The following is a 13,635-nucleotide window of genomic DNA, read 5'->3' as shown; positions in this document are numbered from 1 at the left end:
ATCCTCTCCTGTGCGGCTTAGATCTCTTGAGACAGAGTGACATATGAAGAAGCACTCTGAAGCAACGCAGATTAATAAGATGAGGCTTTTCGCCTGCTTCTGGTTAATACTCAGCCTGCAGGGTTTATTTCAGTCCATCCTCCCTCCTATTTTTCCTTCCTGTCAGGGCTATTGTGTTACCTGCATGAAGAGTTTAATCAGGAGCTAAAGCAGACTGCTGTCTTCTCCTGGATCAATCTGCACTGATCTGTATACTGTAATTAGCGTAGGCCAGAGCTCAGCAGACATACAGTACGCTCCTCTCATAATACTGTGCAGGAATAGCCAGTGTATGAACCCACACTCACAAACACCCTCATACACATGTATACCCACACAAATGCAAATGCAGTAATCGAGCAGCAACAGGGGAAAAGACTTCAACGCACAGAGTAATGTAATGATCAGTATATGCTCATCACTGATTAATATTACAGTATGATGCCAACACTGATTGCCCCTTTGGTGTAGTATGGAGTGAAATGGGTCATCTTTTCCTCTCTGCCTTATCCACTCAATTTTAAAAGTGCTTGTCTGTATTTGATTAATTAAATGATTAGAAATTAATTAGAAAATGTTCAGTGTTAATTAGAAAATGTTTAATGTTAACCCTGATTAGCGTCATCACTTCATTAGAGTGATAGACATTTAGGTAACCGTATGATCTGCAGGTGTAATTGCAGCCTAATATACAATGTAGATTAACCTCGCAGATAGAAGAGGCTCTTTGTCTGTGTCTCTGATCATGTTGCTTGTAGTCATCTAAGTTTCTGTTTTATCAACTGAACTGAGAGAGGAAGCTTAAGCCTGTTTTTTCTCGGAGCCGTTGGTATATTTTGTCATTGAGGTAAACATGAGCCACTTATTTGTTCAAGTGGTAACCCTATCATTTAGTTCCCAAGTTGTTAGAGAAACATGACGGCAGGTTATTCCCCCTCAGGGAGGCTGACAGTTTGGCTCAAAACGATCCCCTGCATTGCAGATACTCACCTACGTCATGTTTACTCATTCACAGGGAGCCTCTGTCCTGGGTAACAACCTCTTATGTTGTTTTTTTTTCATTCTCTGGTAGGGTTTATCTAACAAAAGAGCTTATGAAAGTCTTATGGGGCTTTGATTAAGCATTGTTAAAGACTTTAGTTACAGAAAAGCTTTGTTTGTGTTGCTGTTTACATTCCCAGTGAACATTTGTCAATATGCTCTTAATTTAGTTTAAAGTACTTTTTGATATTGGTGCTTTGACGAACTTAGCTGCACCCCCTCTCAGACTTTCTGTGCAAAGCAATTAAGCTCCTATTCCCATGAACCTCCTCACCTTATAGATACCCCTCTCCCCCTTAAAGGTAGCATACTAAAGCTGTGCACCAATACCGGTAGCCAACTGGAGAGATGAAAACGGCTAAAAGTCCGCAGGCTGAAAAGAAACCCCAGTACTGTGCTATAATTAAACTGTTGTTTTTATTGCCATATATTGAACAGTCACTTATTTAAATCTTTGTTCCCTCGTAATTCAAGCTGTTAAACCAGCCCTTTGACACAGAGCAGCAGTATGAGTGTGTCATATATTGTTTACAGGGTCTGTTGTTTGGTGCTGCAAGAAAAAGAAGACATGTTAGGAATTTAAAAAAAGTCCACAGTTTGATGGTTTATTAAAGGATATCATTAATACACTTTGGTTGTTCACAGGAGTCTTCTATTTAAAGGATTGTTTTAAGAGGACAGTTATGGCAGCACTTAATCTCTACCTACAGCAGTAAGGTTGTAAAATACTGAAACACCTTATTATCCAACTATGAATCTCTGTACCTGAGACATGAAAGGACAGAACGGGGCAGCAGCAGCCTGGCCTCCGGCTTTATATTGGACAGAAATAGCTGATTGATACCACTGTACTAACTAAAGTTACACAGATTTGAATTGTCGGGGAGACTGGAGACAGTAAAGTGAAAGACATGCATGTCATAACCCCTCCGGGCAGAACAGTTGGTTGCTGTCACTGTGGAGAGTTTTGACACCCCTCTCAATCATACTGTTTTAGTTTCATTGTTTGCTTTCAAATAGAGTGTGGTCTATTGGAACTGTTTAAATGTGTTGGACAGTTAAGTTGAATGGTCAGTTCACCAAAATGAAGAAAGTTGTCTTCTTGATCTCTTACCCACCTAGGCATGTAAAGAGTTTTTGTTTTGTCTAGATATGTGTGTCTCAGATTTCAACAGTTTGTTGTACTTGCAAAATGTATATTATACTCTTTTATCCAGTAACACAGATATAGAGACATTGTTTATGGATAGAGATGTATCTATTAAAGTTTTTTAATTAAAACTTTCAGAGCTATAACTATTCAAATCTATTATCAGATGATTGAATGATCAATTAGACAATCAATGGAAAAGTAATTGGTAGTATTTTAATAATTAATGAATCGTTTGTCGTTTTTTAAATAAAATATTACCACAATAAATCCTTGCTTCTTAATAGTGACTGTTACTGTTTTTCTTTGTTATTGTAGACTAACTATCCTTATTTTGGACTATTAATTTGACAAGACCCTATTTTTACTATATTCTGAAATAAACTACTCAAGAAGGTAATTTGCACATTTCAAAACATAATCAATACAAAAAATCTGTGTTTAGACCCACACATACTAAATGTCTTTCATCCCTCTTTTATGGGGATGGTGGAATACACCTCAGACACATGTACAAACTACTGTATGTTTGTGGATAGGCAGAGAATAGTAAATAAGTATATTATATTATCAAAAGTGTTGTGTCATTTGGGTGAACTGACTCTGAAGCTTATCAGAATCAGAATCAGAAATACTTTATTTATCCCAAACTTGGAATTTTTTCCGAAATGAGACTCAAGGCCTCACTGTCTAAAGGAGCTCATGATACTACTCTAAAACTAGTTCAGATCAGGCAAACGTATTAGATAGAACTTGCTCTAATGCTGCCTGGTTCTGATGGCTTTATGATAAGAGCCAATCAATATGGATTTACTGAGAATAATAAATCTTAAAAAACGGGTTTCGGCGAGAGCTATAACTTTTAATTGGACTTTTCAAGCAAGTCAATATTCCAGGACAGCTCACATTAAGCATCTTTGATCATTCATGTATATAAACAGCTCCACTCTAATCCTGCTGCCGCTTCATATACGGGAGACTAGTTCAGGTCTTTGACTGCCAATCCACACATTTCATGCTCCCACTTCTCCTTTCGAGCAGAGAGCAAAACCTCTGCTTTCTTTCAAACCTAATCTTGAGTCAACAGCCAATACACACAACTACTGTGTGTGTGTGTGTGTGTGTGTGTGTGTGTGTGTGTGTGTGTGTGTGTGTGTGTGTGTGTGTGTGTGTGTGTGTGTGTGTGTGTGTGTGTGTGTGTGTGTGTGTGTGTGTGTGTGTGTGTGTGTGTGTGTGTGTGTGTGTCTGTGTCTGTGTCTGTGTCTGTGTGTGTCTGTGTGGTGTGCGTGTGTGTGTGTGGCCGCTTTGTCACAGCCCTGCTATGCGGTGGCACTGGGAGTGATGGCCTTGTCCTGACTGGCTTTGATGGACATTCTCATCAGGCTAGGATGAGAAGTAAATGGAATAGGTTACAGCTGAATGCAAAGGAGTGGGCTTCTCTTAGGACCATAATATTCTGGCCAAGCATCCTGCACAACCGCTCAAGGCCCTTAACAGAGAACACTGTGGACTGCAGTGGACGGTTTATATGATTCCTGTCAATATCAGTCGTTTTTTAGATTGCATGAAACTGCATATGGACCTACCTCATCTGTAGGTGGGTTTCGTCTGTCAGTGCCATGTGTTCATCTTCACTCAAGTCAGAGTGCAGTGGAGCGTCTTGTGTGTCCCTTCACACGTTTCTTGAATGTAAACTGGCTATTAATTCAGGGAAGAACATTTCCCGAGATATTTGCCTCGAATTTACATGTAATGTGTTTATCACTTGGTGAGAGGGATGATGGAAATCATCGCAAAATAGGATTTGGGAAAGTTATGAAACTGACTAATTTATAAATTAGACACACTTTGAGTAAATCTACTGCAAATGTTCCTACATTTTTTATTCAGTCACAGTATATTTCCCACAAGCCAAGTACATGCTACTTGTGAAATGCTAATAGATTGTGAATAAAAAGGCTCATCGTCATTTGAGAATCATTCTAATAAACAGGTTCTTGGCTTAAAAACAACGACTGCCCGCTAACGACAAGAACAGAGCGACCTTCACAGCACAGCAAGAACCGCCGATAATTTAAACATCCTGTTTAGAGTTGCAGATTAAGCCAAACACAATAAAGCACCAAAAAAATGCACACCTCAGTCCAGTGAAAAAAAAGCCTGTAGGTAAACAGATTAATCAGCGGATTTAGGCTGCAAAAAGGCAGTGAACGATTGCTCTCGCATGGAAACAAACTCTTTTTGTCACATGCAGCGCAGAGCTGCCCCGCGTATTTCCATAGTCCTGAGTCGACAGAGAGCGATGGACTGTCCCTTCCTCTCTTATCGGAACTGCTGCAGCCCCACGAGGTCTGGCTGCACGCCGGCAGAGACAGCCTCTGAAGGACACACACTCACACGCACACTCACACGCACACACATACATACATTGTTGCAATCACACTTGCTGTTGAATTTTACATAACAGCACATGGAGTCTTGTAGGGATTTGCATAAAATTAGGGGCTCACTTTTTTTTATTCATTATATTGTTCAGCCACGCGAGCATCCTTAATGTTGGGATGGCAACATTTTGTACAATCTAAATTACCTCAATAAATATTGGATGGATTGTGGGGAAATGTTTTGATGAAGCCTACTGGTTTTTAGTAATGTTGACTATCTCCATTTATTTGTCCACTATTTTTTTCAGTTAATTAATTGGTTTTGTCTATACATTTTAAGAATGTAGTGAAACATTTTAATCGAAAATTAAAAAGTTGTCCAAAGACCAAAAAGACTGTCCAAAAAGACTTATCAGAGTACTTTCTTTCACTTACCCCCAACCTTTGCAGGTTTTGTATCTGTCAGTCACTTAAACCCCTATGGCCACAGCTGAGGTGGGAGCATTGAGTCTCGAGGGGGTTGGACGTGTTGATTTGAGCGGTTATTTTCGTATGTACTGCTGCTGCTGCATAATCACACCTTTTAACTTTAAATCCAGATATTTAAAACTCCCTTATCATTTCCTGCTTATTCTACATTTGGCTTTTTTTCGTCCTTCATGTGTTCTTTTCTTCTCTTCTCCCCTTTTTTAAATTTTTTTTCCTGTTTGCTACTCTCTCAGAATTCCCTTTGCTTGTTCTTATTTCTCTTCTACTCATCTCTCTGTTTTGTGATTCATGTTTGCAATCCAACACTCTCAGGTAGCTCATTCCTCGTCTAAAAATGTTTCCCTTTTCCCTCAGTGTTGTTGCGCGAGGAGGTGGTCCAGCTTCAAGAGGAGGTCCACCTGCTGAGGCAAATGAAGGACATGTTGAGTAAGGACCTGGAGGAGACCCAGGGAGGCTGCTCCGCAAACCTGCTCTCAGCCACCGAGCTACGTGTGCAGCTGGGTGACAAGGAGCAGGAGCTGGACCGTGCCAAGGAGGCCTTACAAGGTCAGGAGCCAAAACAAGCATCTCTTCATCTCACCTAGGCAATCCCTTAGTGTCCCTTCTTTCCCACAGCTACTAGAAAAAACACAGCAAATACAGCTGCCCAAGCTTTCAGTTTGAAGTGTTAACCTTACTTGAGTTCCATCAAGCCAGCATATGTTGTAATGACATCAAATCCACTTTATCCAACAAAATAAAATAAAGTGTCAGCCGATATCAATTATGGTTAAAATATGGAATTAATAAAAGCTATTTCACACATTAAAAATACATAAAATCGTGTACATTATAAAACCAGAAGAGACATATTCTGACAATAATAACACGATTAATGGTCATCAGTCTAATTCATTATTTTCCAACTACTGAAAAGTAGGACAACCCTTAATTTTTTTACACATCATTTCCTAGGTTTTCTCAGTAACTACCTAACTTAAATGTTTCATGTTAGATTGTATATATATATTCTCACGGTTATGTTACATTTCTTAATATTAAAGATACCAAACAATTCGATGCAAATGTGTCCAGTAAGTCAGCTTCATTCAACCCACTTTGCTCAAAAGTAAACAAGATCAGAATAATTGTTTTAAGTATCTTCTTATTGGAGCAACAGATGTTATTTAATTCATGTAAAACAAACAAAATATAATTATTTAATGAAGATACTTAACACATTTTAAGACCAACATATGTACTGTGTATTGTGGAAATTCTCTGACTGGCTTCCAGATTTAGGATTTAATTATTTCCTCTGCTTAGATAAATTAAATAAATAACAATTCTCTCCAACACACAATTTCCCCCTTTGTACACACAATTGTGGTTCAGTCCGCTCATTCTTCTTAGCTTTAGCAAACAAGAAGAATAGTCGTGCCATAAAACTGTGGACCATGGGGAAATGTCTTTTAAAATCAGTTTCATGTTGAATCTCTCAGCCAGTTGTGTTTTGTACATGCCAAAGTTTAGAAATGTGTTTACTCAAGTGGCAACAGAAGAGAAACCTGATCCTTCATGCTTGGATCTCTTTGTTTTTGTGAGGCTTCACGAGAGATACTGTGTGTTCCTGTGTTTCGACATTGTTCAGTCTCAGAGATGGGTGTCGCCCCTGATGAGCAGCCAAGTAGACTCCAGGTTCACCTCATTTTAATAACCATCCATTAATCATGCAATACAGGCTTTACTCTGAAATAGTAATGTGGTATCGATGTGGACTGGAATGTGGCACTGATTGTGTAGTATTGGATTGTTGTTACTTCTTGTACAAAAACAAATATGACCATAATTTAACCCAACATTTTTCTGTTTGGAGGGGAGTTCATTAAGGATAATCACTCTCCACAAAAATACAAGGTAGAATAGAAACTCAGTGTTTGTTTTAGTTTAAAGTTCTTCTTTTGCATATTTCTCCCCTGCTCTGAGGTACAGGTGGTAATCTTCATACTCGTAAACTTGGTTATGTAACTGCTGCAAAACAGGTTTGAATGTCAAGTGTGAATTATGAATGTTGTCTGGAGGAATGCCTCCTGAATGACACATGTGTTCAGCTATGAAAGTACAGGTTCCAGTCGTGCCTCTACGTTGAGTACAAACTCTCGAGAGCATTGTTTTTAGTTTTGCTTGCAGCTGTTGCATCATAGCTGTTTTCTCTGCAGGAGAATGAGGTTGAAATGAATCTGATCCAATTTTTCTTCTCTAGAAAGAGTCCACATTTCAAAACAGTTCGATGTTTAAATGAATAAGTGCTAATGTACCACCTACAGTATCTTTTAAGTGATTACATCTTTTTCTCTGAAAACAACCTATGATTTTCATTAACAGAAGACACAGTGCCATCTAGTGGCTCCCTGAGGCAGCTGCAATAATTTGTTTCTGCTTTAAAAGAGCCACATCTCATTGACATTTATTAGTTTTGTCAGTTTGCCAGTAAGATTGTCCTGTTAAAATGCTTCATGATTAAACGGATGTGAATGCATTATTTGTGTGTGTTGCAGCAATGAAAGGTGACCGGAAGCGACTAAAAGTGGAGAAGTCAGACTTGATGAGTCAGATGCAGCAGTTGTACACAACACTGGAGAGCAGAGAAGAACAGCTGCGAGAATTCATACGTAACTACGACCAACATCGAAAGGTAACAGCCCAGGCCATTAATTATTTTAGGCTTACACTTTTTATAGGTGTACATGTCGGCTGAACTAAGTAACAGTGACTCCATCACATGAGTTATCCCACAAACAAAGTACTTAAAGTCAGCCTTTATAAGCTATATTCATGTTAAATCAATGGTTTATTACACAACATAGAGTCGTTGTGATAGCATGTGTTATAAAACCCTTATTTGAATTTGAATGTGTTTGTGTGTCCTTGTTTCGCAGGAGAGCGAGGACGCAGTGAAAGTCCTGGCAAAGGAGAAGGACATGCTGGAGAGAGAGAAGTGGGACCTGAGAAGACAGACCAAAGAAGCCACAGAGCAGGCCAACATCCTGCGCTCTCAGATGGACATGAAGGAGAACAGGGTCAAAGAACTGGAGGCCGAACTGACTATGGTGAGTCACCTTGCACATAAACACAGTAACAACGTGGTTGAATTAATAATTTAAGCAAGAAAGCGTCACTTTAATATCATTATCAGGTGCATGAATGGTAACAAAATGCCGGTTTGCAATCCTCCTCCCTTCCCTCTCTCAAAGCATTTATTCTTGCTTCTCCGGGCTGAGGTAGAAATTCATGCCGCTTTCTGTGTTGCCGTGTCGGTACCTCGGAGGTACAGTTGTCAGTCTGTGTCATTAATCTCTCTCCTCCCTCGGCAAGTCATAACCACCCACAGATCCTCACATCATGCTGCAGCACAGATCAGATTTGTTGGTACATCAGTGCCGGAGCTGCATCGCTGTCAAGCAACAGAACCACAAAATGTTTTTCTTCCAACCCTTCTCTTCTATTCTCTCCCCTTTTCTTCTATTGTGTTCTCTCCTCTTCACTTATTTTTTCTCTATTTATAATCTTGTTGTTAACAAATGTTTCCTTTACCACTGAATCAATTGAAACTGAAAAAGTTTGTTTAGAACCTTTCTAAAAAAGATCCTAAGAAAAACATGAAGTAGGTATTAGATAATTGCCTGTTGGCTCACTTCAAAGGGTAGAGCTGCTGTTATTCAGTATGTTTTGTTGTTGTCAACATTCCCATGAAAAGACCAAAACCAATAATGTGTCGCTCCATTTCTCAACACTTTCCCATTTCCCTCCCTGCTGTGGCTCTTAGCCTCAAGCCAAGTTGTTTCTGTTGGATGCCTTAATCTTTATAGACAAGTGAAATGGGCAAACCAGGAGGAGATGATTAATTTTTTTGAAACTTTTTCAACAACGGATTAAAACATATTTGGTGCTCTATTGAGAATTTACAATATTGTTATTTTTATTATTATTATTATTATTACCCGGGAAACAGAAATTGGAAACAGAATTTAAAATAAGATAAGATGGACCTTTTTTTATCCCTGTAGGGAAATTCACCTGACATGGGAAAAACAGAATATAACGAGGCAGATATTACATATGGAATATACACTGGAATTTAATCTACAAATCAACAAAAATATAAACAGTTGTATATATATATCTGTGTGAGTGTGTTTGTTACTGTTTCAGCTCATGCTCAGTTTCTGTCTCTTGTGTTTCCAAGGCAAAGCAGTCTCTGGCAACTTTGACAAAAGATGTACCTAAGCGCCACTCGGTGGCCATTCCTACAGAGCCTGTGGTGAACGGCAGTCAGGAGTGGGTGATGCAGGCTGACCTGCCGCTCACCGCCGCTATTCGCCAGAGTCAACAGACCCTCTACCACGGACACAGCACAGACAGACAGGGTAAGCTGTCCTCTCCGCTCTGCCTCTACCTGCTGCTTGGTGTTGCTTTTACAGACTAAACATACTAACACAGGGTTTTCCTGGAGATTTCCCATACTAACAGGTTTTTTTTCAACATGTGTGTAAATATGTGTGTGTGGCACATCTAGCTGTGGTCAGGATCAGCCCCTGCCACTCTCGCCAGCCGTCTGTCATCTCTGACGCATCAGCAGCTGATGGAGACCGCTCGTCGACGCCCAGCGACATCAACTCACCTCGGCACCGGACACACTCCCTCTGCAATGTAAGAGCTGCCTGGCCCCATCGAGCAAGTAATCACACCTCCACACTTTCTATAAGTACCTCCCTCCTCTTCGTCTTCTGCTGTTTGTGTCTGTCCCTCTGTTCTATCAGCCTGCTGGGTGTCAGCCTGCCTGCTGGGTGGTGGTGGTGATGTTATTTTGCATTTAAGTCAATTGAAAGCAACATATGGACATTTTGGGAAATATGCTTATAATTTGTCCTGCTGAGGAAGACAGCCAGCAGCCAGACTCCAAGTAATTACCGTGCAAAGCCAAGAAGTAATCCAGCACAGAACTGTGTGAAACACACATATGGTTTCTTTTACACTTTTGTGTTAGATATTACTTGTAAACCAGTGAGAGCTTAAAGCAACAGACATTTGATTTTTGTGATTTAGAGTGCGTCAGAGTACACTTACACAGCTATGACAGCTGTAACGTAAAATGCATTTTGCTTAAGGTAGAAAAACAGAGAGTTGACAACTGTGTTAACACAGCCAAACTTAAAGCAAGACATAGCAACATAGCTAATATTACTCATCCTGCTCATTGCCTGCTTGCCCTGCTCATGGCAAAACCACTGTTGGCTGCTGACAGTAGCCTCATATTTACTGTACAGTAATAATTGTTTTGTACAGTAATCAGATGAATAAACACATTTCCAAAAATGTCGAAGTATGGGTTTAACTCTGTATGAGAGGACAAACCCAAGCTTGCTGTCTGCTCTTTTCCGTTCAGTCCATGGAGGATCTGGAGGACCAGAAGCGTAAAAAGAAGAAGGAGAAGATGACTCTGGGATCCCTGTCACGGGTGTTCGCTCGAGGCAAGCAGCGCAAGTCACTGGACCCCGGCCTGTTTGATGGTACAGCCACCCCTGATTATTACATAGAGGAGGATGCCGACTGGTGATGCTGAGTGTGTGTGTGTGTGTGTGTGTGTGTGTGTGTGTGTGTGTGTGTGTGTGTGTGTGTGTGTGTGTGTGTGTGTGTGTGTGTGTGTGTGTGTGTGTGTGTGTGTGTGTGTGTGTGTGTGTGTGTGTGTGTGTGTGTGTGTGTGTGTGTGTGTGTGTGTGTGTGTGTGTGTGTGTGTGTGGAGGTGGGAGGCGGGTACATTTGAAAAGAAAAGCCTGCGACTGCTATCCCCTTAAATGTACAGTATATCAACCTTAAATTGTATGTTTGTAAATTAGATATATATTTATAGATGTACATGTATGCATATGTATATATGTTTACATGCATATAAATATATACATGGGGTTACTATTATGTGTAGACATGTTAATGCTGTATTATCTTCCAAATGTCTTTAATGTTTTGTTTTTTATAACTGGAGACTTGAAGGACTGCTGTTCATATGTAAATAGGAGTTATTGTGAATCGAGTGTTTTTACTGTAAGTGTCATTTGGCTTTTGTTACTTTACAGTTGCTTTTTTCATGCTTTGCTACACTGATATCTAATTTTCTTCTTATTGCCACTCTTGGCCCATTTCTTATTATGAAAGAGATATTTCCTGATTGGTTTCAAAAGAAATTCATCACTTGGAGTTATAATTGGCCATATTCTGTGGTTTTATGAAAAGTAATACTTACTTTGAGAGGCATTACTGGTACATTGTTGCTGTCAAGGTTTTTTGACAAATGCTGGCTCACAGTATTTAAACATATCATAATGTGGGCGGCAGTGATTTTTTCATAAAGGCTTCCTTTTCAAATTGATGATTAATATTATCAGTTCCTCTAAATAACAACTGGCCAACAAGGGTTTAAAGGGCAAACATCCTTAAAATATATAGTTGCTCAGACCTGAATGCAAAAACAAAATATGAACAGTGATGCTTACTCAGGCACACCTCTGCTATGCAGTAAAAATAACATGTGCAAATGCCAAAGGTTAAACACTGACTTTAGAAAACCTTCGTATCATTCTGTCACTGTTAGCACTAGCCTCGTGTCATTGTTTATGTCTGACTCATATCTTACAGAGCGCTATCTAACATGCCAATATAAGACGAAGGAATGTGCATTACACACCTGCATGATCCCTCTGTGTTGCTTTGATTAGATGTCCATTCATTGCCAATCAAATTAATAATATCCACAATCCTGTGTTGCTCCTGTGTTCCCTTTTCCCTTAGCAGAGTTATCTCCTTGCATTATGAATGCACGGTCCCCTTTTTTCTTTTTTGTTTTGCTTTGTGTAGAATCCCTCCTCATTTCTTGCAAATGTGGCTCTAATAATTCTATGTTAACTGCTTTGTAATTTAGGAGATGTTGCATAAAAGATTAAATCTATTGAAGTATTTTATTTAAAAAGACAAAAAGTAGAGGTAACTTCAAATATTTATCTGCTGCAGCTGTTGCAGCCAGATGTTGAGGAGGTTTTAGCATTTACAAAAATGAATTATAATTGAAATGAAATCTTATTTTAAAAATAAAACTAGTAACTGAATACATCCTATGTGGCAGTTTTCTGTTCCATGAGTACTCTTGTTCTTGTGTCCCAGTCTAATGTGTCTCTCCCTCTCCTCCTGCCATTTCTAATGGCAATTCTCTCCTGCCCGTGAGTAACTCCTCATCTGTGAATACCTGCTGTCTGTTTCTGAACTCTGGGGATTATTCATATCACTCAGGTCCATTTGAAGAAAAAAAAAATCCCGTTTGTGTAATTTCTCTTTGAAAAAAAGAGGCGTTGGACTTTGCATGCAGCGTTTTTGTCAGCATGTGGATACGAGTCAGGTAAACACACAGAGTTCATCCTGGATTTGTTGTTTCAGTATGAATCAGTGTTTTCCTGTTGTTGAGACAGGTGATTAATGGGCAGGAGCATGGTGTTTTATGAATAATCCCTGTGTCTCTAATACATTCTCCTAACGGTCGTAAGTCTCCTCATAATCATCAGATAGTATTTTAACAACTTCACTAAACTTGTTGCAGTTGTTTTAGAACTCACCGAACCACTACGCTCTATATAAATGAGTTGTATTTCATATGGACTCAATTATATTGTTTTATTTATGTGATGTCTTTATAAAAAACTAGTAAGCTTATTCAAAATTCATTCGTCTTTCAAAGACTCAGGAAGTGAAGTTTCAAGGAATGGTTCTGGCTCCTCCTAGTGGCAATAAGTTGGCATTGAAAACATTTTTTTGAAAGGGTTAAAACTACTTTTCATCCAGTTTACTCTGATTCTAATATTTTAATGTAGCAATAATTTTGGGCTCCGTATTGTGACACCATGAAGTGGGGTGTATTTTTTTTATATAGACACCCACTGATTTGATGTTTACCCTTCTCCAGATGAGTCACTTCTTTTGATTTCCATATCCCTCTGACCCTGAACCCCTCCTCTATGCCACACCATAACTTCTCTTGACCAATCCAGACTCTGACAGCCTCACACAGCAGAGCCTGTCTGACGGAGAGGAGCAGCTGGACCGCCTCCAGCAGGCCAACCTCACTCGAAACACATGCATGTCGCAGTGGAGGGCAGGTGCAGTGCAGGCCTGGCTGGAGGTTGTCATGGGGATGCCCATGTACATCCGGGCCTGCTCTGAAAACGTCAAAAGTGGCAAGGTACAACTTTGGTTAAAGTGGTTTATGTTTGCTTTGTGGCTCAGAGTGTGGTGTCATGCTATTCTTGTTTGATTAAGAACTGTATTTGTGCTCTTTAGGTGCTGCTAGGCCTGACAGATGAGGACTTAGAGTTAGGTCTTGGTATCAGTAATCCAATTCACTGCAGAAAACTGAGGCTGGCCATTGAGGACTACAGGAGAGCTGAAGGAGACCAAGGGTGAGACACAACAAATTAAACAATGAAAAAACATCTAGTTGTTGTATAAAAA

General features: G+C 39.7%; 1 protein-coding gene across 4 annotated transcripts in view; it reads left to right on the top strand.

Moving 5' to 3' along the window:
* LOC134882709 (kazrin-like) overlaps positions 1-13,366 on the top strand; it is a 98,193-nt gene extending 84,827 nt beyond the window's left edge. The window contains exons 6-12 of one of the 4 annotated variants that reach the window (XR_010168187.1): positions 5,458-5,649; positions 7,641-7,777; positions 8,022-8,192; positions 9,329-9,509; positions 9,659-9,820; positions 10,529-10,652; positions 13,176-13,366. Coding sequence is in view for 3 of the 4 variants with exons in the window: in XM_063910593.1 (XP_063766663.1) it covers positions 5,458-5,649; positions 7,641-7,777; positions 8,022-8,192; positions 9,329-9,509; positions 9,659-9,792; positions 10,529-10,699 (986 nt within the window). In the remaining variant the exon portion in view is untranslated. Of the gene's footprint in view, positions 1-5,457; positions 5,650-7,640; positions 7,778-8,021; positions 8,193-9,328; positions 9,510-9,658; positions 9,821-10,528; positions 12,247-13,175 lie in introns of those variants that run through there. The other 3 variants (XM_063910594.1, XM_063910593.1, XM_063910595.1) reach the window with 3 other exon arrangements.
* The last annotated feature ends 269 nt before the right edge of the window (positions 13,367-13,635 follow it).

This window comes from Eleginops maclovinus, chromosome 20 (assembly GCF_036324505.1).
Source record: "Eleginops maclovinus isolate JMC-PN-2008 ecotype Puerto Natales chromosome 20, JC_Emac_rtc_rv5, whole genome shotgun sequence".
NCBI lineage: Eukaryota > Metazoa > Chordata > Actinopteri > Perciformes > Eleginopidae > Eleginops > Eleginops maclovinus.
Note: the sequence above shows the minus strand (reverse complement) of the source record. Positions and strands in the feature narration are given on the sequence as shown.